General features: G+C 42.6%; 1 protein-coding gene across 2 annotated transcripts in view; it reads left to right on the forward strand.

The window, feature by feature from the left end:
- The first annotated feature begins 1,077 nt into the window (after positions 1-1,077).
- GRIN2D (glutamate ionotropic receptor NMDA type subunit 2D) overlaps positions 1,078-27,989 on the forward strand; it is a 50,603-nt gene continuing 23,691 nt past the window's right edge. Inside the window, exons 1-3 of one of the 2 annotated variants that reach the window (XM_042476638.1) lie at positions 1,078-1,152; positions 26,355-26,776; positions 27,384-27,976. In XM_042476638.1, the coding sequence (XP_042332572.1) occupies positions 26,378-26,776; positions 27,384-27,976 (992 nt within the window). In that variant the 5' untranslated portion in view covers positions 1,078-1,152; positions 26,355-26,377. Of the gene's footprint in view, positions 1,153-21,250; positions 21,309-26,354; positions 26,777-27,383; positions 27,977-27,989 lie in introns of those variants that run through there. The other variant, XM_042476639.1, reaches the window with a different exon arrangement.

Here is a 27,989-nt window from a genome sequence, read left to right on the forward strand (position 1 = left end):
TAATAATAATAATAAAAGAGGGGGTGGGATACCATATATGACTTTACACCAGGTCTATCTACTCTCTGAGATCTTCAGCAGAGGTTTTCTGGGCCATTGGCCTCCTTGCCTCACTCTTAACTGAAGATGCCCAGGAGGGGACCTAGCAACACAAATGCTTTGTGAAGAGCATATGCTCCACCAAAGCTATGGCCCCTTTGCAAGGAAGAAGGTAGAAGGATTAGCTGAAGGATGGTGACAAGGATCCTGCTACCTCTTGCATGCCCAGTGAGAATAAATCAAAGAGGAAAGGAAAGGCAAGATGGTGTGCAGGTGGCAGGTTAAGATGACCATGACTTTGGTGCTTGTAGACAGAGTGTACTCAGAGAACAGCTATGCAGCAGGTGCTGTATCAAAGGCAGAAAGATGGGAACCATTTCACGACATTCTGGGGGTTTATGAATGAAGAAACACCACCCCTTTGTGGCTGGTGTATGCATGTATTTCATTCAGTGTGCCTTTCCCTCTACTTCATTGTCACCTGCTATTTTCTGGATATCCTTTTGTTAAAAAGTTCTTCTTTTCTGCCTTCACACAATCTGAATGACCTGTGGAACCCATTGTCACAAGACTTTGCATAGGATAAGGGGTTCAAGCTGGTCTTTCTCTCTCTTTCTTTAAAAGGGGAGATTCTTAAAGGGTATGACTGAGAACAGAGTAAGACTGAAAACAGCCAAGAAAGGTGGGGAGGGGAGGTAGCCTGGTGCCAAAGGTATCTGTAAATCTGAGGACAAGGCAGAGAACAATATCCTGTCATAACTGCCAGTGTGGTTTCCTTTGAAAATTGTGCTTTTAGAGTGGGGTGTGAGGAATCCCAATGAAGATGCAGGCTTTTTCTAAAGGATGTGTGAGCACTTTCTATTCTAATCTCTTCTTCAACTTGGTTTCTCAGGTTAGTGGGTGCTTTGGTACATTTTGAAGGTAAAATGTTGGCTGCCCAGCTTGCCTTCTATGCAATTCCAGGGTCAGTCCATGGCTGCCGATCACAAAGATGTTTCTGCCCCCTTTCTCCTAGGATTGGAAATGGGGCCAGATGGGGGGCTCTGCGGCTCTGCGGGCCGAAGTGAGATTTTCCTTGCCTGATTCTGGAAACTAGGTTAAGATGGATCTCTGGTATGGCCCAGCCTGATGGTGACTATGACCTCTGAGTGTATCTTTGTCTGTGAACATGCACGCTTGGGAATCCACGTTGCTGGCCACGTCGTGCCTGTGAGCGTGCTTCTTTCTCATGTGTCTGCAGGCTTTTCCTCTGCGGGGGGGGGGGGGTGGCTGGGTGTTCAAATGTGAGAGTGTGAGCTTCTTATAAAGGAAGGGTGCCCTTGAAAGAGCTTTGCATCTATCGTTGGCTGCTCTTTTCGGACCATGCATGTGTGTCATGTAATTCTCCTGACTGCTACTTTGGGTGCACCAGTGGCTGACTGTCTTCCCTTACTGACTTTGTGTGGGTGAAGTAGGGGCGGAATCTGCCCTGCTGTGTGTGCCTATGTCAACAGGCTCCCTTTCTCCCCTTTGTGCACATGGCTGGTTGTCTTCCCTCTGACTGTGTGTGGACCAGCAGCTGTCTTTGCTCTCTGGTTGTCTCTTTCACAGATTCCTTCCTCTCTTAACTGTGTGCGTTGCTTGGTTGACTCTTCTGGCATGAGTTATGTCCAATATCAATAGCTGTCTTTTTCAGGCTGTGTGTGTGTGCGTGCATGCACACACACACACACACACATACTGCATGTGTGGCTGTTTTAGTGGATGTACCTCCCCTACAACAAGATGCCTCTAACTGAATTGCTCACTTGCTGATTGCTTCCACTGCTTAGCATGCAGGAATTGGCCACAGAACCCTGAAAAAATGGGTTTGCGCCACCACCACCACCACCATCACCATTCAGCTCACCCATGAACAACTCCCTGCTGGCCTTGGGCAAATACATTTCAGCCTCAGTTCTTCATTTGCAACAACGCGGTGATAATGAAGATCTGCAGAGAGGAAGGGGAAGGGAAAGATGGTTGAGCACATCTGCCCTCTTAGACCTCTGTCAAAGTTCTTATTTTGTATGCAGGCCACTTTCTGTCCCACCAAAGAAAGAACCCCTGTGTATGTTCCCTGACTGTCCCTCCAAATACACAGATGTCAAGAATTACTTTCTTTCCCTATCACATGTGGATTTTTCTTGCTGGTTGTACATTTTCTCCCCTGAAGAAGTGTTGGCTGATGGAGGAGCCTCCTAGCAACAGATTAACTGGTTTGGGTGTGGTCAATGAGAGATTTTCAGGCACACAGCAAATTGTGCTGCATAGATTTAAGTAAGCACTGGTGGCATTACCAAAAGAAATAGGGAATGGTACTACTACCAGTAGTAGAAAGGTGAACTTGTCTAAGAAGGGCACATAACCTAGTGGCTGTGCAACATAGAGCTCTGAATACAGACAGTGGGAGCTGCGAAACATAGACTGGTCTGTGGCAACACCAGTCTTCCTTCCACCTGTACTGTATTTCCATGTTTCTCCCTAGTAGGCCATTTGGCTGTGGCTACAAGTTTACACAGCAGACCCATCTGTCCTAAAATAATAAAAAACAGTCCTTTCATTGTATCTGTATCAGTATTTTGCTTGGACATTTTTGTGGTACACTTTTAATTAATAATATACCTATGCCTTCTGCTTAATGTGAGTCAAATGGAGACTGTGCATGAGCATTTGCCACTGTGCTAACTCACTTAAACACTATGGAGAATGGATTCAAATGAATAGCATGAACAAGGGAGTTTGCACATTGCCCAAGCAATGTGCCATGTATCCAAATTAAGTTGGGGTTTGTGTGCGACTTAACTGCATAAACAGAGTCTTGCACTTGTGGATCAGTCACTACACATTCTCTATTGGAATATATGCACAGTCACTGGTCAAGTATAAAAAGCCCATGTTTTTTACCATCATTCTGACAGTTGCACATATTATGGTAACTGGCCAGTGTACACAGTTCCCCATTGTACACTGGGCAGTTAATATGTGTAACTCTCAAATAGTCTTTCAGCTCTGGGAGAAAACTGGAATACCAATTATTTAAATGAATCTAAATAAATAAATAAATATTCTCCATAATGTCTGGGGAATGTGTACAATGGCCAGAGGTTGCTATGCACATTTCCCTATGCTTACCATATACTTGAAAGATAACTGCTTTTGTGAGCAGGACTTTGGTCTGTATCTCAATATCTTTTCCTGTGGTCACTAGGAGATTTTAGATTCTTGATTTGACAGTGTTCCCTTGTGCAAGAGCTACACTCCCTACAGCAGGGGTAGGCAACCTTTTTGAGCCGGGGGCCAGGTTGCTGTCCCTCAGACAACTGGGGGGGCCGAAGCCAAAAAATAAATAATTTAAAAAATTTTAAAAAATTAAATATATAAATAAACCAGGACAAATGTAGGACAAAATTTTCAAATGGAAGACAAAAAATGGAGGACACGCGAAAAAATTTGCTGATTTTTAAAAAAATGTTAATATAAATGCATGTTTCTGAGGCTTCTATAGACAATTGTCCCCCAAAGGCCCCGGCGGCAATCGGCGGCAGGACCGGGCTGGGGCCGGTCCCAAGGCCTTGCCGGGTCGCATCCGGCCCACGGGCCGCAGGTTGCCTACCCCTGCCCTACAGCATGTTACCATTCTATCTATTCCCTTGTATATGGAGACTGCAAGTATATGCTTTCAGGATGCTCTCAGGTATTTGTGTAGAAATATGTGGTCAACCAATGCTTTCTGCACTGACATCACTATGATGACACATAGTTATCTAGCCTGTCTGCCTATCCCTACATCATTTTTTCTCAGGCTGGAAGGATATTCCCACCAGTTTATGGCTTATGCCACTGTATTAACAGTCAGTGGACACTACAGTGATGTTCTCATAACACTTACATTGTATGCATGCCCAATTACCTGATGTAACTCAGATGCACTATTACAAGCACACTCTTACCTAGAATGAGAATACCAAAGTATGACCCTTCTAGATGTTTTTGGACAGAAATCCCTGATATTTCTCACTAATGGCCATTCTGGCTAGGGCTTGGAGTTTCAGTTCAACAGCATCTGCCCACCCATAATGTAGAACATCTGTCTTTCTTGTAGAATAGGAGCTGTCACACTGCACCAGCTGTTGATATCTACCTCCTTTCACATTCTCCAAGTCTGTGTTTTGTTTTGTTTTTTAAACCGCTTACTAGTCATTAAGCTCAAGGAAGGGCTATAGTTCAACAGGAGAACAAGTGTTCTGCCTGCAGAAGGTCCCAGATTCAATCTGTAGCATCTCCAAATAGGAATGGAAAAAACCTTTTTGGAAACCTTGGGAAGCTGCTATTGGCCAACATAGCCTAGCCATTAGACAACACCAGTATAAGGCCTGATCCAGGATAGCCTGATTCAGTATAAGGCACTCATGCATTCTCTCTTTGAGGTTCACAACTCTCCAACCTACACTTTTGTACCCCATATGATATCGAACTGCCACCAATGTACTTAAGAGTAGCATGTGCTTAAAATATATATTTCCCAATATTTTTTGCCCTGTTTTTCATACATTGTACCAAAAATACCATTTTACTCTCTTGCTTTATACTGCAGTTAAAGTGCTTGTCTTTTGGTACTCAGATTAACTCTAGGGTAGGGGAAGGTGATTAATTCTCTTCCCCTGTCAATGGATTATCTAATGGTAGCTATCAATATTAATTTTGTGCACTCATCCCACCTGTAAGAACATGGCTCCCGTATATCGGTACTATACAGTTTGTCACAGACACACTCACAGTCCAGCAAAAACCTTGCCTGGCTGAAACATTCGTCTCCCCACGCCAGGAGTTAACATGAGGGATCTTTCTGCGTCTAGTCCTAGGCTGCATCTGTTCTTTTCCCCATGTATGCTGTACCTCAGATGTTACAACAATACCTTTTGCTTGAACATACTTTTTCCAGGATACAGATACAGCCATTCAGAGAGAAAAAAAAATGCTGTGGCAGAGACAACGGCCACTTTCAACAAGCTCTGCCTACCGCCTTTGCAGAAAAACCAAGGTGCTGCATACTGATGTCTTTCTTCAACCAAACCTACAGGTCTTTTCTGGCAATGCTTTTCTCAGCTTTTCATCATCAGCCCTGTTTCCCACACACACACATACACACCCCATACATGCTGTTGGTGTGCCTTTTTACCCACTGCCTCATTTATCTCTCTGCTGCCATCAGCCCCCACCTGTTCTTCTCTGAAAAAAACCCAGAGGATTCTGGAATCTGGAATAATTGCCGACCCATCTACCTCTTTCCGCCAGATCCTCTCCAGTTACTAGAACAAACCACTAATGGGTGCTTATGGAAAGGTTCCCCCTTGTTCCAGTGAAGAGCAGAGAGCTTGAAGGCAGTTGGGGGGGGGGGGCACTTTCAAGAACTGCCAGGCACAGCTGTTCTAGCAAAAGTGCCCTCTTGTCCAGGTTCCAGGAAGCAGGGAGGGGAGGTGGCAATCCAGTGTGAAGCCAGAGTGCTTGGCAGTCTTGCACAAAATCTGTGCACACACCAAAACAGCTGGGAAAGGAAGGCTTGCCAATGGAGGGTAGGGGATGAAAGGGACTCTGGAAGCAGTGGCTCAGGCAGGGATCCACCTCCATTGGGTGCTAGGAGGCAAGAGGCTGTGGATTGAGGCTGTTGAAGGTGATGGGGGGGGGTACAGGCAGATGCAGGGGAGGTTCAGGTTAAGTCTGAACCTCTCAAGAGAGGTCCCAAAGAGCAACACAAACATGCACAGAATGTTGCCCTTCTCTTTGCACTAAGAAATCACAAGGTTCAAATGCAACCATGGCTGATCTAGAGTGTGAATTCCACCTCATGAGAGTGTTCCCTATAGGCTGTCTTGGACCACAAACATCTCACGTACTAGAAATGAATTAGCACAGGCAGAAATTTTTTTTTTAATGAGAGGCACAGAGGTTCAATCCTCCCTCTCTATAAGTCAGATCCTGAGTCAGAGCAGCCTAATCATACATTGTGTAAGTAAAATGCACTTTGTACATGCTTTGTTGCATCTCTGCACATACCAGGACTGAGCCTTAATGGAGTGGCCACAGCTAAGCCTTGGCTCAAGATTAAATGGGTGGCTAGCATAGGTGAGGTATGTACGGCTGGATAAAGGGGTAGGACAAGGAGGAGAAAGCCCCAAATTGGGGGTGGTGATAGGAAAAGTAGCAAACTGAGATTATGAGGTATCAGGAGACAGAAATTCTCTGTGCTCAAGTCTTGAGGGTGTGAGTGTGTATGCACGCGTGTGGTTTCCAAATTAATTACAGGCAGAGAAGAGGCTGTGAGCGTCACTTGATGGGATTAAGGGTATGTGGGAGGCATGAAATTGACGTACAAAATCCTGGAACCCCTCATCTCCCCACTGGCCCAGAGAATCTGATGACTGGTTCCTCTCGGTTAATAATACTACTCCCCATCCCACAAAAGTTCTTTTCCCTTGCAGCCTGTCCTGGCCCCCCTCTTTTTCCTCCCTCCCCCCAAACCAGACATGATCCAGGGGGATTTCGTTCCTCAGGCGGCTGGCAGGTGGAAATGAAACCTGCCGACTTTGATTAAACCTCTCTGAGGCATGTGTCTCTCATCGATGTACTGTGTCTGCGAAGGGAAGCAGGGTCTGATGAATCTAGCCTTTCTATCCTTCTCCCCCCAAATTGGAGAGCCTTGAAACTCTAAACATAAACCACTGGGGGCTTTTAGTTTGGGGAAGAAGTGAGGAAACGACATAATGGAGCTTTTATGCAATTATGCATAGTGTAGAGGAAGTGGATATAGGGAAGTTCTTTTTGCACAGACATAGTACTAGCACTTGGGGAGGGTGTCACCAAATTAAAATGACTGGCTGTGGACTCAGGAAATACAAAAAGAAGAGCCCTTCTCCTTCATGCAATGCAGAATTAGTTGGTGGGTTTCCATGTTGTAAGATAAGTTGGCAAGGAGCTTAGATGGCTTTAATGGGAAGGGACTAAACAAATAATACTTTGTTAGATGATATGGCTCTGTCAGTGTCAGTGAGTCACAAAGGCTCAGTGGAACCACCATAGTCAAAAGCAGTGTACCTCTCAGTATCTACTGCCTGGGTGGACAAACATGGAGAATGCTTCTTTTGGTACTAACATCTGGCAGGCTACTGAAGGAAAAAGGATACTGGTGGGTTTGGGATCTGATCCAGATAACTTTTTTTGGTCCCTCCCCTCCATCTACCTTGCTAAGAGAATCATAGAGTTGGGAGAAATACCAAAATGGTATTAACTCATCTCTCCCAAAAACACAGAGAAAACTACATCTTTTCCAAAGCTTGAAAAAATTACTTTAATGGACTTGTCGTCCATCAAATTGTAGTGCCAGAACCTCCAGCCAGCATGGTCATTGACTGACTTTGCATGGCTGGAAAATTCTGCAGGTTGTAGTCCGAAAAGTAACTTTTCTGAGCTTTGGTCTTGCTCCCTCCTATGTAGCAATAAGACTTCTACATCACACCTCGCTGGCATCCTTGGCAGCCAGTTAAGGTCCACACATAACTCTTTGCCTTGCCCCGCACCCCAACCAGGACATCTTTGAACTACAATATAAGGACCCAAGGGCTGAGGGAAGGATGTCTTCCACACTGCTGTGTCCTGAGCAGGCTTCATCAGCCATGCCAAGGGATGGCCAGAGATGTCAAGGGATGATTTGACATATGCCACAGATGCCTTTTTCCATGCCTTTTTGATTTAGCAATCCTAAACCTATGTCTGCCCTGCTAAAGCTGCCTATCAGCCAAACAGCTTACCTAAGTGGTTCTTCCTAATGGTTTAGACATCTTTTTTTAAGTGGATTTGCCACAACAGAATCAGGTGCAGTTCAATCTCTGGTCTAAAGTACAATGTGTAACAAAGATGTGAGATTCAGATCTTCTCATCGAAGTCTTTGTCAGTATATATGACCCTGGCACCTCCATGCCATTAAGTATTTGCCTCATTACATACCCAAGCATGACCTGTGTTGCGTGTCAGGCTAAAAATTTTATAGAGGTCTGTCAAACAAGTGTGCCTACTCTATCCCAGCTACTCCTGGGTCCTGCACAAAGGGTTCCTACCTCCACAGCCCCCAGTCTAGAGGCAAGTAGAAGGAATCCCCATAATACAGAAGATCTAGATTAGGGGATACTGGGCATTTAAGCTACCCCAAATATAAATATGGCTGTGATGCCCAGCTCTTTCCCAAGGAGGTGGTGGTAGCATTGAATTGTCTGGGTGAAGTAAAGGACTGGATGTTGGTGAATAGACTGAGGCTTAATCCAGACAAGACATAAAAGCTGCTGGTCAGTAGGAAGACCAACTTGGGTTTGAAATCACAGCCTGTTCTGGATGGGGTTGCTCTCCCTCAGACAGATCAAGTTTGTAGCTTGGGGGTGCTCTTAGATCCAGCAGCAATACTGCTCCTGGAACCAGGGCTTTCTCTGTAGCAGTGCCTGGATTGGAACTTCCTACCTAAGGACAGGCCAAAATAAAGCTGCTTCGGGTCACTTTGGAGGTATGCTGTTGAAATGACACACACATCTTAAGAGGCCAGAAGCTGCACCAAAGCTGTGGTCCAGTCCTTAGGACTGAAGTGTGGCTTTGGCGTAGCTTCCGGCCTCTTAGGACGCATGTATCATTTAAACAGCATATCTCAAAAGTGACTCGAAGCAGCTTTATTTTAGCCTGTCTGTACAGGCTCGGAGTTAGGTTGGCCCCATCTGTTTAATCTTCTGTTGGGCAGCCAAAGCACTACTGTTCTGCATGCCATTCAGTTTTTGAAATTGCTGTTTTAACTGTTTCAGAACGATTCTGGGATTGTCTTTAGACTGATTTTAGGGGATTTGAAAGAGTATGTTAATGTGTTTTAAAAAAATATTTTTACTGTTTTATTTTTGTTTTTTCATTGCCTTGGAAGCCCTTGTGGGCTGGGAGGCAATACAGAAATCCCTTAAATACACAAATAAATAAACAGCTGCCCACCTCACCTCCTTTGGCAGCAAAGGAAGAGAATGACTTTTGGCCCCAGTAGCTTCTCCTTCCAGCCCACCCAGTTTCTTTCAGTTCCAGGTAAGGCAATGCTGTCTGTCTGGCCAGGGCACACAGAGGCCATTTGCCCCAGTGTGTGGCATATACAACCAGCAATGTCAAACACCCAGGGGCCATGTTCGTTTCTGTGTTCCTCCAACTGAGACGCGCGCAGGAAATAAAAAGCGAGAAAAAGGACAAAAACGCAGCACGACTCGGGGCCCCGAGGGGAGAGAAAGAAAAGGCAGGAAAATCAATAACTCCAGCAGGAACCAAAGCGAGGGAAAGACGAGGAAGAGAAAAAAAGAGAAGGAAAAGCTCCTTGAGAGAGAGCGGAGGATAGGGTGATGCCGGAGCCTTTGAAAAATGTGGGGGCTGAGAATTAGGAAAGCCTCTTGTGGTCTTGGAAGGATGTGAGATCTACACAAAAGAGATGGATCATGGCTTCTCCCTGTGATGTAGTGCAGATGTAGAGAGCTGCATGCATGTGCTTCCATCTGGTTTGTTTAAGGACTGAGATTCTGCACATTCTATGGGATGTTTTGCCTGTCACTGCAATTCCTGCTGTCAGGTTAATTCCTACAACAGAAGTGACTTCCCTATGAGAATTTATTTTTATTCTTTTTGGTTGCATTTTTATCCTGTCCTTCCCCTGAGAAACTAAGGGTGGTGTATCAGGTTCTCCTCCACTCTGATTCTTACTCTCAAAAGAACCCATTGAGATAGGATTTGCTCAGAGATCTCCCAGTGAATATTATGACTTAGTACTGTAGATACTTCGGCTCCATATCTCCTCATCCTTCACTATAACCACACCTTTGTTGCTCTTCACTTTTCACATTTTGTAAGACGTGAATGAGAGTTGAGAGTTTAGGGAAACAGCGTAGTATACTCATGAAGAGCATGAATTTCTGAATGTGATTGCATTTGTTTACTAACCCCTGTTCATTTAGGAAGCATCTGTCAGATTTCAAAAGACCTCTCCAATCTCTTATCCTGCTCACCAACAAGTCTATGAGGAATTTCATCTTCATCCTTATTATTCCCATTTTACAGGTAGGGCAAATCATCTGTGAGAAAGCAGCTCTGCCAGAGCTATACTGGAAGTCCATGAAAGAGGTGGCACTTGAATCAGTGCTGACCTCTGTGCATCCATTCACATTACCTCTTCTTGGTCCTGTAAGAAGGCGTAGTCCCCCTTCTTCTTCTTCCCGTCGGTGGTCGGGTGACAGGAGCAGAGTGTTTGCTTGTACAGGCCCTGATGAGCTGGGCAGAGCGCCGGCTTCTGATTGCACTCCCAGGAATAGAAACACTTCTGTGATTGCGGAAATTACTGTCTTCTCAGCAAACAGGCACAGGGGATGTGGCTTAACCTCCTCTCTTCCAGCCGGGATCACACTTGTAGACCCATCCCCACCTCAGGATCAAGTCTTGTTCTCAAGTGGCTCCAGGCAGGATCAACAATGGCAGCCCAGCTGGCTCAGTAATACACAACTGCATCAATAATCTTTTGTCAAAAGTTAGAGAAATGTGTGTTTCCCAAAGTGCTGCCTTATGTGAGCTTCTTTATATATTACATTTTTGCACTCTACTCTCTGAACCAAGAGGAAATTCTTTACATCCCATTAGAAATCTATGGGCCAGCTCTGATCACAAAACACCTGAGGGACAACAAAACCAACATTAGTAGAGGCTAACAGAGTAGTGTGAGGGAAGGAGGCAGCTGCCTTGGGGTAGAACCTGCATTCTCTCTAGCTGAGCTTGGAAAAGTTATTTTTGGACAACAGCTCCCAGAATCCTCCAGCTAGCATGGGCATTTGCAGTTATAAACCAAAAAAAGGAGGCTTTCTGAGTCATTTGTGGCCTAGGGTTGCCAAATGAAATAATAGACTCATCTCCTGTCCCTTTAATGTATGTGTAGATGAGCAACACCTGCTGAATTACTTTTTCTACATAAACTTTAAATGGAGAGGAGCCCCTTCCCTTATTTCACATAGCAACCCTAGTGCAACCTGATATAATTACTGCAACTATTGGATACTCAAGTCTTTGGTGTGACCACCTCAACATTTACCAGTAGATTTGTGTCAGGTTTTGCTGGCAAAATATTCTGCACTCATGTGGATGAAGTTTGTGGCAGCTTGTATATAGCATAATATAAAATATAGTATGCGTGTATTTTAATGGTTTTATAGTATTGTACAGTCCTCCCTCCGTTTTCACAGTCTTGAGACTTGCATCCCTTGCTTATGCGTGAAGAAGGAATGGAGGGGGGGAAATGGGGTGCCTTGAGGAGGGGTGGGAAAGAAATAACATTTTTATTAATATTATTATTACCACTACTACTACTGTAAACCCTTTTTCAGACTCCACTAATATGGATTCTGAATTAAAGGCTTGGCTTATGTATCAGCATGTATATGGACGTCTGTACTTTTTATCTGCCTGAAGTATAAGCCTTTGCACTGTCTGGATAGCCTTGTGTTCCTTATTACCAGTCCTTTCTGGAAACTGCCATTTTGCTTTAGTTTACTTATTTGACTTGTTTTCCTGTTGCTCCCATCATGTTATGTATCGTCTTCCCATTTTCTAGTCTGATTTTTCCCCCTAGATTTTATTTGTAGTGATATGTAGGAATGTGTGTGCAATAATATTTAAATTGCACCACCAGCCTATCTAATACAGTTGGCAAAGGTTCTTAAGCCCTCCTTTGCCTTTAATTAAAAACTTCCTGTTTGCAAGTTCATTTTATTTTACTGCTCCCAACTGGGCAGGAAAACTGATTAGTGACAAAACAGTCTTTTCCACTGTTCCTTCAATGGTCTTTCTGATTTGCTGCAAAGTCCGTTTATGTTCCTAGGAGGCAGGGATGTTTTCTCTTATTATTACAATTATGATTGAAATAGTCCTATTTTGCTAAAAGTCAAAACAAAAGAAAAATAATGAAAGAAGATTAGTAATTAATGCTCTCTTCCACCTGAAAACAACAACAACAGATGCTGGAGCACATAAGAAATTATATTCAGGAAGCAACTATGCAGCAATTGTCATTAATACGTCCCCTCCCTTGGCCAGTGTTCATGAGGAAAAAATAGAGCATGCCGAAGCCAGAAGGAGGAAACTTTTAATTAATTTCGCTGAATGGAAATTATTTATTAATAAACATTATGGGAAGATTGGCCATGGGATAGGCACTGTAGTTTGCCATTCTGCCTGGCTGCAGCATATGAAAAGCTGAAGTGGCAGACCTTCTGCTAGGCTGAGACGTCTCTGAATTGTTACCGTTCAAGTCTGTAGTTATAAGAATGATGAAATTTCAAATATTTGATGCACGTGTGCTTGCTTCCCTTTTCCCTCACCATCCTTTTATCCCTTTGTGTTATTCTTTTGGAATTCCAGGTCTGAGGGCAAGGCCATCTTGTTTATAATCTGTATACAATGTTTAATAAATCTGAGGTGCAATGTCACCAGTACTACTTCCATCACCAATACCAAAACTAATGAAAATATAATGAATGCTTATGTGTAATCTCTTTTAATTCGGCTTCCATTTAATGATGAGGAAGTAGTGCCTGAGGCCATTAGAACGTAAACAACCTCAGAGAAGCAATAATTCTTGTGCTTCTTTTTGCTAGATTAGCACGGACATTCTGCATATGACCATACAGTCAAAGAGTGGAAGGGAAACATTACATTCGACCATGTTTTAAACTATGAAATTAGGAATGCAAAAAGTGATGCTGAAATAAGATGAGAAATAAACACTGTGTGAAACAATATGAGATTAGGTTGATACATTTGAAGAGGAATGTAGATTGGAGTTGGCATTAAATATAGCTGATAATCAGGTTTGTCATCTAGTTTGATGTGATGTGTTATCTGTTGTTGTTCGAGTCATTTCTGACTTATGGCAACCGTAAAGTGAATGTATCACAGGAATTTCTTCAGGGGGAGGGGGTTGCCACTGCCTTCCTCTGAGCTGAGAGAATGTGACTTGCCCAGGGTCTCCAGTGAGTTTCCATGGCTGAGAGAGGATTTGAACCCTGGTCTCCAGCCTCCTAGTCCAACACCCAAACCACTACAACACACTGGCTCCTGCGATGCATTATAGGGAGCATCAAATATGAGCAGGGCTCCCTGACAAATTGTGTATGCGTAGGCGTAAAGTGTTCTTATTTAGCCGAGCGTTTCCAAATTGTGAATCAGCTTTATCTGACCTCTTTTATCCTGGTTTGTTTTAAGGCGCTGGTTTCTATTTTGGCTTTTATGGTAATTATTTACTGTTTTATCGAGAGTTTTATGACTTTGTAAGATGTGATTTTTGTGACTGCAAGTGGCCTAGAGCCGTTGCGCTAAGACAGGATATAAATTTAATGAGGAGCAATATGAATAGGCGAGTGTCAATGCCTGGTGAGCTGCTTCAAGGGTGTCGTATGGTTGTATGTGAGCATGCAAAGAGCTTCAGAGCTGTTTGGGTTGGGAAGCCTCTGCAGAGAATTATTACTTGACACATTTAGTGGGCAGAATTCTGGATTCCAGTTCCTGCCACAACTTGGAAGTAGTGCCAGAAACTTCTTATTCTGAGCTGTTTGCTTGTCTTCCCTCTTGTCCACATGGGTCTTACTACCCTTGTGCTCCTGCCTCTGACTTATTTCAGCCTCTGTTGTGGGCTGGGTTCCTTGACAGCTTCACAACCAACTCCCCCAAAGTGTGAAGGAGCCCATTAGCATTTAGCTACCCTTGTTTTCCCACATGGGATCCAGTCTAATTGAGAAGGGGGAGACCTGTGGGTAATCTCCCAAGTACAACCTTGGTTTAAATGTCATGCTATTGTTGTTTTTCTTGCTAACCCTAAAAGACAGCTAGCAATTTAATGGAGACTAAGGCCTGTTACAGACAGGCCAAAATAAAGCTGCTTCGAGTCACTTTGGAGGTAGTATGGTATTTCAATGATGCATGCATCCTAAGAGTCCAAAAGCCGCACCAAAGCCACGCTCCAGTCCTAAGGACTTGAGTGCAGCTTTGGTGTGGCTTTTGGACTCTTAGGACTCATGCATCATTGAAATACCATACCTCCAAAGTGACTCGAAGCAGCTTTATTTTGGCCTGTCTGTAACAGGCCTGAGAAAGTCATGTGTGGCTCCAGTTTTGTAGCGTGAAGCGCATATAAAGAGACAATTTTTGTTTACCACAAACAATTGTGTATGTGGATAAGATTAGGTTGGTTTGTGAAATGCATCCATTTTACAAATAGGGAAGCTGACGACCAAAAAAAATGAGTCCTTATTCTAAAGTGGAACAATGTTGGACTTAGTCAAAAATTTTCTCTTCTTAGCACCACTGTACAGTATATAGTTTATGACTATCAGTGTATTGCTGTTTGACGTACCCCTTTTGGGTAAGAGTTTGACATGCCTTTTTTGCTATGATTACAAAAACATTTCAAATATTCCCACCCATTGTCCATTAGCAATGCTCAGAACATTTTACAGTCTCTAAAAAGGTCAGAGACAAAACTATATACAACTATAAAACAAAGAAATAAAAAAAATAGCAGATATGTCTAGTTATATCTGTTAATACTTTGGCAAGTTGGTGCTGGATCAGCAAGCAAGTTTAGACACATTTGCCGTCTGTGGGTTATTAACAGCTTTGTAAAAGGTACGTTTTGGACAACAGCATCCAGAATCCCCAATGGACCTGCTGCCTGGAGGATTCTAGGATTTGTAATCCAGAAAGTGAATTTCCCAAGCTCTAGTTATTGGTCACTGATGGAAATGTCCACATCTGCAGACTTTGCATTGTAGTGGTGGTAGTGGTAATCTGTGTGCATTTCTGTACATGGTCATGTTTTTGTATCTCCAGTGTGTAAAGCTCTGTGTATATCATTCTCTCCAGTGTGTAAGGCTCCGTGTCTGGCTGTGCTTCTCTTTAGCTTCCTTCTCCCTGTCACTTGGCATTGGTGCTCGTACCTGCTGCCCGTACGCTATATCCATCCTGGAGCATGCTGCCTTGCTGCCAATTGGTTCCCTGCTGGCTTCACAGCGTCTCAGGTAGATCAGAGCCTGGAGGAGATGGGAATGACAACCAAGATCTGTGCCAGGGGTGTGTATGATGTTCACTTGACAGCAAACACTTGCCAGAAATCATTTCTGCATTTCTGCCCAGTTCAGCAGCTGCTGAACGCCCTCTTCAAACACCTTGCCCTAGGGAGCAAATTGATCATGATGATGTTGTCAGCATTGCAGATATGGGGGAAGTGGGGGACAGAGACAGTGCTCACCCCATGATCGAACTCTGTGCATGGGTAGGGAAGATGTCGGACCCACATGCTGACCTCTGTCAGGTAGCTCACATGTGGTTAGTCTCTCCTTGTGGACTGGGGGCAAGTCACGGCTAGAAACAAATCTCTCCTAGGTTTGTGTCAAGCAGGCAACCCATAGCTACGGATTTCCAGATCCTTTTTGAATACAGAAAAATCCACAATACCAAGTATTGCACTGCATGGGGAGGGGAGGATGTAGACTTTGGGAAAACACAACTATTGTAATCCTTGATGTCAGGAAATGCCTCATCAGAATAAGGAAAGGTGCTAATTGAGAATCAGGATTATAGATATCTGAAGCACAGAGCCACACTGATTTCACTTCAGGAGCCATATATTATCTGTGATCTGAAGGGGATGGGTGCTCTGGACTAGATGGATGATAAAAAGGGGAATTTCAGAATGCTCAGTTGACACGGTGCAGAAAGAAGCTACACATTCCATCAAATATTGATGTTTACTGCTATCAAGTCCACTTTGACTTAGGGCAACCCTACGAATGTGAGACCTCCTCAGGTCTTGCAGACTCAGGGTTGTGGTTTCCTTCATTGAGTCTATCCATCTGGAATGCAATCTTCCTCTCTTCCTACTGTCCTCTACCTTACAGCAGTACAGTACAGTATTGTCTTTTCTAGGAGTCACATGTTCTCATGACATGGCCAAAGTAAGAAATTCTTAAGTTTACATCCAGGTGTAGCAAATCCAATTAAAAATCCACCATCAGTGATACCTTTATTGGCCAACTAAGATGCACAATATGCATGCTGCAAGCTTTCAAAGCTTCGCTGGCCTCTTCATCAGGCAAGGTATTACAAACCAAACAGGATAAAAAAAATTGAAGATGTTAGTCATAGGCCTGCATTTTGCTGTTTCTCTTCTTAGTTAAGAGGGGCATATCTTGCAGGCTGGCACCTCTTTCCCATGTGGCAACTGGGAGATTTTCAAAGTCCAGGAAATTTAACACCCATTTGCACCACAACAAAGACACTTCTTTTGATATGACTAACACCTTCAATTTTTTCCCCTCCTGTTTGGTTTGTAACACCTTGCCTGATGAAGAAGACAGTGAAGCTTCGAATGCTTGCAACATGTATATTGTACTCTATGTTTAGTCATCTCAGCTTGTAAGGAGAGTTCAGGCTTGATTTGCTTTAAGATCTATTTATTTGTCTTTTTAGCAGTCCATGCTATCCAAAAAACCTCTTCTCCTGCACCACATTTCAAAGGAGTTGATTTTCTTCCTATCAGCTTTCTTCACTATCCAGCTTTCACAACTATACATAGAAATTGGAAATGCAATGGCAAAGACAATCCTAATTTTAGTGTTCAATTGTACATCTTTATTCTTAAAGATCTTTTCTAGTTCTTTCATAGCTGCCCTTCCAAGTCCTAGTCTTCTTCTAATTTCTTGACTGCAGTCTCCATTCTGATTAATGACCGAGCCAAAGTGTGGAAAATCTTGAACTATTTCAGTGTCTTCCTCATCTACTTTAAAGTTATATAAATCATCTGTGGTCATTATTTTTTGTTTTCTTACTGTTCAACTGTAAACCTGCCTTTGTACTTTCTTCATTGATTTTCTTCAGTAATTGTTCCAAGTCTTTGCTATTTTATACTAGTAATATGTTGTCATCTGCATATATAGTTGATGTACTCCCTCCAGTTTTCACATCTCCTTCCTCCGTGTCTAACCCTCCTTTACGTATGATACGTTCAGCAAAAACATTAAGCAGAGTCATAATGCATAACCTTGTCAGTTGGAAACTATTCAGTTTTTCCATATTCTGACCTAACAGTAACCTATTATCCCAATACAGGTTATGCATCAGGACAATCAAATATTATGGCACACCCATTTCTTTTAGAGTGATCCATAGTTTTTCATGATCTACACAATCAAAAGCTTTACTATAATCTATAAAGCATAGACTGATTTTCTTTAGAAATTCATTGCTGTGCTCTATTATTTAACATATGTTTGCACTATGATTCCTAGTGCCTCTTCCAATCTGTGGGTTATTGTTTTGTTTTCCATATTTGTTGACATAGGGCCGAAACAGACAGCCCAGTAAAGCCGGCTTGTAGCTGTCTTGGGGGCATGGCATTTGGACATGCCACACACCCAGGTTGATCGGAAGCCGTGCTGGCGATTACATACCGGCTGGCTTCCTGGTGACTTGGGAGCATGGCATTAAGATGCCACTTGCCCCAGAACCAGCAAAAAGCTGGCTCCAAAGGCGAAGGGGCAGCTTTTCCACAAATAGGAGCTGACTTTTTCCACTCCCATTTGGGGTGGAAGCTAGTTAGGTTGGGGATGCAGCGTGCGGTTGCTCCAATCCGGTTCTGATGTCGCCCCTTCAGGGCCATCTGTCTCACCCCATAGTGTAGTTAGTACTGTACTAGAGTATATTCTGTCTCTATAGACCAAAGCAGCTCTATTGGTATGTCATTTATTCCAGATGATTTAAATACAGTTTCCCACAAAAAAAGTCATAATACAAGTATGTAAGAACTATACAGAGAGAAAATCTATGCGTACTCTTAACGTTTAGAACAAAGAACTAATTTGTGTCGAGTGACTGACATTCTAGCTGAGATGAAGAAGGAATCTGTCCAGTTTACCTGATTGTGACTTTTGAACAAGTATGCTAACTGAAGCACATTTGTACCTCAGAATGTGCACTTATCCCAGTTTTGCAATTGAGTTCTCAAAATCAAAATTTAAAAATCACAAAATATGTATATTAGGGGGAAATACACAGGAAAATGCATGCACTCTTGCAAATAACTTTTAAAAATGTACTGTATTAAATGTATTACATGCTAAAATATATACATTAGACAAAATACATGTACTCAAAGAAATCCACACAACATGGTTATAAATAATGATACTTTAACAAAAGTTCTAAGTTTGGGAAGGACTGTGTGTAAGACTAGAAAAATGAGAAATGGTAAGAAATCGAAAGTGACATAATTTGAGAAACCTGCTCAAAGGAGAAGATAGCCATGCTTATTGCCCATTCATAAGGTGTAATAGTTTCCTGGAAGGCGGAAGGTGGGGAAGGGATACACAAGACAGAAAATTCTTAGTTCTGGGCTGTAAGAGAGCTGAGGATGCGCAATAAAGCAGTAACTTTTCAGAGTGAACTCATGCACTGTAAGTACAGGGCTTGAAAATGGAACCTGAGAAACTTGAACCAGAGAGTAATAGAGTCAAATAATATCTAAGGGGACCTGGAAGAGATGCAGGCTAGAGATGAAAAACATGGAGATGGGGGGTAAGAACAAGGTGGCAAACCTACTATAAAGGAGTCTGGAAATGTCTGGGCAAGAGCCATGCAAGTAGCATGGAGAAGGGCAGGTGAAGACATAGTGTGCGCATCGCTTGTACGTATTGCAATGAAAGGGTCCTATTTCTATAGGGCAGCAGGAAAAATGAAATGCCCAGCCTTGATCTGGCATTAACTGAGCAGAGGAGTAACATGTGAACTGAGGAGCTCAAATCAGTTTAGGGAACCACAAAAATCCACTGCTAAATTGCTGCAGAGTGCACATGGCTCGAGATGCAAAAGCAGTGGGGCTCAGATTGTTCAACAGTTGATGGCTTCACTGTGGAACACCAGACTGTCCCTTTTGGCCTGCAGTGATGAGATATTTGTTACTAGTGAGAGCACTAGCCTGGCATGAAATGGTTTTTGTTGCTGTTTGCTTTTGTGTGTGTGTGTTGTTTTTTAAATCCTATTTTGGGTTTGTAGTCATTCTTTACAGACCTGGGAAGTCAACCCTGTGAAGAGCCAACTCTTTTATGAAGCAAAGAGAAGCAGTTGCTTTGAACAATGGATTGCAATGGAGAATGGAGTGTTTTAGAGGGCATCTCCTTGCAGGGAAGCATTTGACAAGTCAAGCTGTTCTAGGCAGAGCTCTGGAAGTGGACCGAGATCTTCCACTTCCAGATAAGCACCAGACTAAAATTCTCTACATAACCTTCTGAATTTGAAATATCTGGATTTGGCTAGAGTCTGGTGCAATTTTGACCATTTTACTGCAGGGAAAATATCTGTTGGCAATGTCATCCTTAGTGGGGCTTTAGCTTACTGGTTATTCTCCCTACAGTAATTGGTGGATTTGCCAGATGGCAGCAGACCAGGAGTGGGAAACTTGTTCAACACTGTGGACGGCATCAAAATAATATCATGAGCCAGAGGGCCATAGCTAATCTGCATATTAGAGCGGCAAAGAATTAACATACTTGGCATAGGATTTTCCTGAATGTGGCAGGTGGTAGCCATATTATTATAAATTATAATCCCCATAGCACTTAGTATGTGCAAAAGATTTTACATTATCTGTCATCTCTTTTATTTTCACTGCTACTCCATGAGGCATGGTTACTTCTCAGCACATCTCTCTCCCCAATGTCCCCCAGCAGACTACTGCATTTGGTCTCAGAAACTAGGTAGCTTTTGAAAGTGTAAGAGGGGAAAGTGCTGTCACCCTTTAACAGAACAATTTTCAGAGGAATGGCCAGGTTAATCTGTTTTGTTCAAAACGACAGAGTTTTGTACGCCTTTACAGCTATCAGATTTCTTATGGCCAAAGCTTTTGTGGTCCACATTTTAATGTGGGAATTATAGAGAGGCTTCTCCTTAAAAAAAAAAACAGACAAAAGGAGATGACACAAAGACATTTGTTGCATACAATCTGGAAACGTTTGCTCCTCCAGTGATTTTAATCATTAAACGCAAACATGGAAAGCAGACCTTTCTGGCCTCTTATTCACCTACACCGCCACCTTCTTATTCAGAATAGATAGGACAAAGACAACACAGGTCTTTATTACATTTCAACTCAACAAACCACCTTTATTTCGTTTGTTTGTTTGTTTGTAAAGTATAAATGTTCTTGCTCTTAATTGTCTTAAAGGTCCCCTCTCTAGCCCAACACATATTTTGCCCTTGCAACCATTTGAACAAACTCTATTTATATGTGTGTAGAGAGATCTTGTAGCTTCTTTGAGACTATAGTTTTTTGTGGGTTTTTCGGGCTATGCGTCCATGTTCTAGAAGAGTTTATTCCTGATGTTTCGCCAGCATCTGGCTGGCATCTTCAGAGAATGCTGACCTGGAAGAGAGTGGGGTATATACAGTATATACTGTGTGATCTTTGAGACTAACTGAAAGAAAGATGTTGGCAGCATGAGCCTTTTAGTTTAGTCTCAAAGATGCTGCAAGATCTTTCTTTATACTGATTCTACAGACTAAGACGCAGTGGTGTCCCTAGGGTTGTGTCACCCGATGCGGTCACTCATGGTATCACCCCCCTCACTGACCTCCTCCTCCCATTTCACACCATACAGAATCCTTAGTAAAAGGTTTTTGCACCAATGTTATTCGTAAATCATAATTCCCATATACCACTGAATGTAATGCTAATAGTTGTGACGTAAACAACTAGCGAAATTAAAAACCATACCTTCAAATTACAATATCATATACATTACCTAAATGTTTTTACATATATATAGTGAAGATTTGGTTAAAATGTAATGTTTTAAAAGATTTTTTTTAGAGTATGATTTGTAAATTAAAAGCAATTACAGACAAGAGCCTTGATTTGTGAGTCAGAATAGGAATGTAATCCATATTTAAGATACAGTATTCTGACAGCCTATACAGAAAAGGACAGATTCATATAAAAGAGTTACTTAAGTACAATTTGAAATTCGAGTCTAAGACAATGATTTGCATAGTATATAATGCATGGAGACACCTCTAAAAGGAGGAGTTTAATGGAAAAAATAATAGATTAACTAAGCCAGGAGAGGAAGTATTAAATTTGTCTTTTATCATTTTAGATTTATGTATGTTAAAGTTATGTCTTTGTAGTTTTTTATATTTGTTGTTGGAATTTAATAAAATAAACAAACAAAAATTTAATAAATAATTTTTAAATTTAATTTTTTTTAAAAAAATAACATTTTTAAATTTTGGAGTTTTAATTTAAAAAAATTCTGGGACCCCTCTTTCCTTCTCCCACTGAGGTTCACCTCACTCCCACCGTCTCTTATAGCATTTTAAAGAGATATAGGCAAACGCAAACGTGTTTCTGCCAAAATACAGGTGTTTGAGCAGAAGTGGTGTCACCCCCCGTTAGGTTGTCACCTGGTGCGGTGCGCACCCCTTAGTGACGCCACTGCTAACACGGCTATATCTTTGATTTCTATTTATATGTTTTCAGCTTAACCTAGTTAGCAGGCTCCTACAGAAAATGTCTCTGAAGAAACATTTGGGGAGCGAAAGAGAGAGAGAGATTTATGTTTCTCCCCCAGCGTTGTCCCATAATTAAAGTAATACCAAAATCACCAAGCAGCAAAAAGTGTACACCTGCATATACACGGACTATGACCATACAATTAATACATGTATTTAATTCACATATGATGTGTGCATTTTTTACCTATATGGGATTGATCTACATTTCGGGAGAAATGCAAGTTACGTTGTTTTTATCCTATGAACCTCATTGGGAGGATTTTCGATCCTAAAAGGCAGCCCAGAATTATTTAAAAGAAACAAACAACTTACAAAGGGACTCTTGGGGTCGGTTCCTCCTTGTCTATAAAGCCGGCATGCTAATGACTGACTTTGGAGGGTTGTTTTGAGACAGAACAAGTGAGTTAAAACATGCTGTTAAAATGGTACAAGTTAAAACATGCTATTTAAATAGTAACAGACAGGAGAAAAAACTTGAGTCAGTCCTTGAGGGAGTGGAGGGGAGGGGAGGGAGTTTAATTCAATGTACTCTTTTAAGATGAGGCTTATTGATAGGATGGGTGGATTTGTCACTTTGCCCAGTGTTGTATCAGATCAGCGAAATAAGCAGCAGCCTTAAGGTTATTGACATCTCAAAATAAGCATTAATAGGCAGCTTTGATGTTGAAAGACCAAATAAAGTGGTCTAATGAGTAGAACAGGCTCTCATTAAAATTAACATAGTCAAAACAAGACTCTGCCTTTGTAATGTTTTGTCCTGTGAGGTTTCTTCTTTTTAGGAAAAGACCTGCAAAGGTGTGTATGGACTGTCGTAGTTAATCATTTAAGTAGATGGTTGTTAAAAACAGTCCCAGGGGGTAAATGTTTTGAACAACAAGAGCGGAATGATATGAGATAAATCCTGCCTTTGCCTTGTAATGTGATTATAAGGGTACAGTGTTTTCAGTACAGAGTTAGGATACTGAAGGAAGACGTTTACTCTTTTGGGGGCCTCCCATTCTTTCCATCAGTTCCCTCCTCCTTTAGGACTGAGCAAATCTGTTGGTGCAATTTGCACATTTTTTCAAGCTTACCTGTTCCATTCCACCTGATTTCCACAGGACTTTGCAAATATTTTTGTCTGCATTTTCACATGCTTGGATATTTGCCAAACACATTTCTCTAATACATGCTTTTTGTATGCTATTTTCTCCAGTGTATATATTTCTGTGGACAATTTTCCACCACCATACACATTTTCAGACTTCTTTTTTTATTGGAGAATTGTGAAAACTGAAGGATAGCAATGTTCTGGTCCACACATATTTGTTGAGGAAGTGTAAAGTATGACAGTTCATATGAAAATGCAAACAGATGTATTTCTTTCATCTTTAAATTGTTTTTTCCATCTCGCACAAAATCTATAAGCAGAGGATGGGTTAAGCCCTTACACTTCTCAGTTGTTCACTGAAATTGTCTCTGCCTCCTTCCCATTGTTCTTATTTTGCCACATGGACATCCACTTTAGATAAAGCATACAGCATTGGGACATAAAATATTTGACTTTGGTTTCTAACAATATGCTTCTTGGTCCATTTACTTTTTCTTCTGCAGCCCATGTCCATTTTTTCATGTGAGGCATGAACAACTGTCTACTAGAACCAATGGAATGTTTAAATGTTAAACACTTCATTCTCCAGTTTTCCACAGAGATCTACTGGCACATTTTAGTCTATGCTCAAGGTTACAATAGAGCCAAGCAACTCAAGGAGCCGGTTCCTAACTTGTAACTTTTGGCTAGACTGAGCCATCTCTGTCTTGGGGTGGATGAGTGAACTGCATCACTGAATGCTCTCAGTCCTGCATGTTCCATATATAAACAACTCGTAAGACAGGCTAGAGACCTTCTCTTTGACATACTGATTTTTATCATTCCATGAGTATTCAAAAACATAATCCCATCCTTGAGATCTGCAGTGGAGCAATTCAAACCTCAGCAACAACTGCACCACTCCATTCTCCTGATCATCTTCAACTCTGCTTTGTTCACGTTTCCACCTGAGCCATATCCACAATAGCACCATGCAAGAGAAGTTCTCTGAGAGGTAGGAAAGAGTTCTGCTGCTCCCCCACCTCAGAAGTGGTAGAGAGGAGCAACCTGGTTTGCTTCCTTGAGTAATCTGGAACTCTTTTAATACATTCTGCAATTCTGAATTATTGGGTTAATTCTTGACGGTGGGGGAAGATAATATGGAGATCTGTTTTGCCAGCTAGCAGTGTGTGACCTTGCTGACAAGCAGTGGAATGGCTGCTAGTAGAGACATGCTGTGAAATAAGTGGGGGGGCCTGAGGCATAACCAGTCATGGAGAAACAGCACAGTGAGGCCAAGCCACCACACATAAGCCTGCTAACCCCTACTGCTTCATGGCAGCAAGGGAAAGTAGAGTTGCTTGCCCTGACAAATAACGTGGGCAGCAACCCTGAAATCTATTTAAAGGAAAGAATATGCATTCTAAATATAATATTAACCTGAGCAGGCTTTCATCAAACAGTTGGTCAGGCTGCGATATCTGGCATGCAGGATGTAACAAAAAAGAAGGGAAAACGCAATGAAAGCTGGAATTCTCAACTGAGGGTGGGGAGTAAGTGCTTTGAGGATATCTAGTGTCAGCAACACACTTGTGTGCCTTCAAGACTTTTCTAACTTAGGGCAATCCTATTGTGGGGGATTTTCTTGGAAATATTTGTTTAGAGGAAGTTTGCCTTTGCTTTCCTCTGAGGCTGAGAGTGTGTGATTTGCCCAAGGACCCCCAGTGGGTTTCTCTATTCAAATTCTGGGAATTTGAACTCTAGTTTCAGAGTCATAGTTGAATGCTTAAATCATTACACCCTACTGGCTCAGTCCTGTATATCCGGAGCTGGTTTGGTTTAATGACCACTGTTTCACAATGACTAACTGTTCTGACTAATCCTTGGCTCATCGTGGAAAAAGGCAGAGTGAGCTCTTGAAATCTGGCCAGACCAGCAGCCCTCTTCTATGTGTTCTGTGGCAGGAATGGTGAACCTGGAGCCTTATGGTATTGGGTTGTAATTCTCACCATCCTTCACCTCTGGCTATTCTGACTAGGGCTATATTCCAAACAACCTCTGCAGGGCTGTCATTTGCCCACCCTTGCTCTGTATAGGCTGGTGTTTGAGCAATGTGGGACTTGTCCTGGTGTATTGTGCTTTATTTCCTTGATAAAGTAGTCCTTCTCATTCATAATGTTAAAAGCTGCAGGAAAGAGCCATTTTTTGGGCCAAATCATACTGAGGAGTTCTCCCAGGGTTGAAATATCTTCCTTGCTTTAGGGAATGTAAAAGGATGGAGCGCATTAACTAATTAATGAGTAACAAGATTAAAAACGAGGGGCTTCTGGGATAATTTACATCCCTCTGCCTAAATTCATGAATGAGAAAGAGCTGTAACTTTGCCAAGCTGGAAATGGGGGATATGGCTGTTTTCCCTACCCCTTCTCATCATAGTTCAAACTGTTCTCTTCTTCAGAGCCTCAGTGTCTTTCCTCCAGAGTTACAATGCCACAAAGAGAGGAAAAGAGCTGACACTTATGTGTTTCTGTTATTAGAGTCTCTGGGTTGGGAAGGATAAGAAGGAGAAGAGAATTTGAAAGTAGGAATGTGAAGAGAGTGGTATGTTTATGAGGAGGAATGGGTGAGGCTAGAGATGATGGGAGATGTAGCAACCATTCTTGTGTGGAGGAGTTTCCTGTCATACAGATTAACCTGTCCACTCCATATACTTCAAGCAGTTAATGAAGGGTTCTTGCTTAGGAAAGCACACACTGTGGAATCTGCAGGCCACAGCATCCTTGTGTGCCTCTATTGTGTGGCCCTGCAAATATCGGTAGCATTTCCTTTCCCAGCCTGGCACCCATTTGATGTGTCTGGATGCACTCTCCCTACCTCCCATAATCTAATGAGCTGCAGCACAGAACACATTTGTACAGCTCCATTAAAAAGAGAACACAAGGATCTTTCCACTGCTCCAAAGAAATACCCCAGAAACAGTGAAGGATCAAGTCTGGAAATTAGTGACCCAAGCACCAGATCCAGCTTCTGGGACAGGGTGTCTTCTCACCTTTTGTTGTTCCTCAAGCTGTGGTCTTGAGAATTCTTCCTCAATGTGATGGTCTGTAATTGTGTCAGACCCCCCACTGGTAGCCATAGAGGGAGTTGCAGTTCTGTATCAGATGTTGTGGAACATGCAGGTGAAAAGAAGGCTCACTGTCTTTCACAATCCCAGTGGTCTTTCTCTTTTCTTCTCTTCCCAATTCTTAACTTATTGATTCATTTAACAGGAGTGAAGAACTGACTCCAGGAAGCTGTGTGTGTGTTCATATGTTGAGGCTACATGGTGGGAGGGATGGGAAGCAAACATTGTGTTTACTCTTAGACTTCTTCTTGTGGAAAAACAATTGCCCAAGCTCAACACAAAACACAAACAACCATTCAAACTGGCCCATCAACAAATCTGGTTGCTAAGTCAAGGTCTATCCATTTGAATCCCAAAGGCTACTAGTTGACATCTTTCTTCAATATGTCCTCTCCTTCTCCTTGCCTTTTTGTTCTTTCCTGCTCCCGAAACCTCTTGCAGGAGGAACATAGAGGCCCTGCGAGATGAGCCTGCCCCCGGGCACCCCCGCTGCTAGGATGCTCTTTGTTATGGCCCTGGCCTGTGCCAGCCCTTTCCTGGACCTGCGGCGACGAACCATCAACATTCCCATCATTTTCAGTGGTTCAACCTACACTCTTGAGAGTGCCCGGTTCTCGCCAGAGGACTTCCGCAACTTCTCCATGGAGATCAACCCCATCCCGGTGGTTCTCAATGACACTAACCCTCGCAGCCTGATTGTGCGGCTCTGTGATGTTCTCTCCTCCCTGCACATCCATGGTGTGGTTTTTGAAGATGATACACGAACAGAGGCTGTGGCCCAGATTTTGGACTTCATCTCAGCACAGACCTCAGTTCCCATCATTGGCATCAATGGAGGATCAGCTATTGTTCTTACACCCAAGGTAAATTTGTTTAGGTCCTGTGCCCATCCCAATGCTCTAATATACAGAGTGGGAGGTTGCTTTCTCTGTATTAAAAAGAAAATATGTAAGTTCTAAATTCTTTACCTAACCTGAATTCTGCAACCTGAATATGTTGTGGAAGTTAGCTGATTCAAGGAACTCTGCTTTATTTACATACAGAAAACTTTAGAATTCACTCTTTTAAGTGCAGCATATAGCAACTTGATTTGGGGTGTTGTTTTTTTTCAGGTACAGGACATACATAGCTGTGGGATACATTGAGGGGCTTTGGTTGGGGTAGAGAGACAAGAAGAGTGCAACAGAGGTGCCATTAACATGCTTAAGGAAAGGGACTGCAATGGTCTCTTTCACAAACAGATTAATATTAGCAGGTTTCAAGAAGGACCATTTGGGCATAATGATTTGGCTATATTCCTATGGAATGTGGGCTGGAAAACATGAGAATGAAAAATCAACATTTAATTCTAGACTAAAACCATTCAGAAATCTCTTTGATGCTTAGAATCTCACATAAACTGGATATAAAAGGGGTGGCAAATTAGGGTTGATTTTCACCCTCATCTCTTTTGCCCCCTCTTATAACTAGGAAAAAGGATCAACCTTCCTTCAGTTGGGTTCCTCAACCAAACAACAGTTGCAGGTGATGTTTGAAGTTCTGGAACAGTATGATTGGACAGCCTTTGCTGTCATTACAACACTGTTTCCTGGCTATGAAGATTTTGTAGATTACATCGAAGTGCTGACCGACAGCAGTTTCATTGGTTGGGAGCGCCGCAGCACTGTGACTCTTAACCTCACCGATGACCCAGATGGGGCCCGCCTCAAACGTCAGCTACGGGATGTAAATGCCCGCATCTGCCTTCTCTACTGCTCCCGTGAAGAAGCAGAAAGCATATTTCGTGCAGCTCGAGAAGTCAAACTTACAGGTCCAGGGTACATCTGGTTCATGGCAGGTGCCAACTTTGGTAGAACTGAATACATGCCAGAGGAACTGCCTGAGGGTCTCTTCATGGTGCTTTCAGCAGGATGGAAGGATGATCTCTACCACAGAGTGCAAAATGGTGTGGCCATCATTGCCAAGGGGGCTGAAGCGCTCTTCCAAGTCTATGGCTCAGTACCAAAATTCAACAATGATTGCCGGGCACCCAACCTCACCCAGTTCAACGAGAACTTGCATCGGTCAGCAGGGAAG

The sequence above is a fragment of the Sceloporus undulatus genome, chromosome 6, assembly GCF_019175285.1.
Source record: "Sceloporus undulatus isolate JIND9_A2432 ecotype Alabama chromosome 6, SceUnd_v1.1, whole genome shotgun sequence".
Taxonomy (NCBI): Eukaryota; Metazoa; Chordata; class Lepidosauria; order Squamata; family Phrynosomatidae; genus Sceloporus; species Sceloporus undulatus.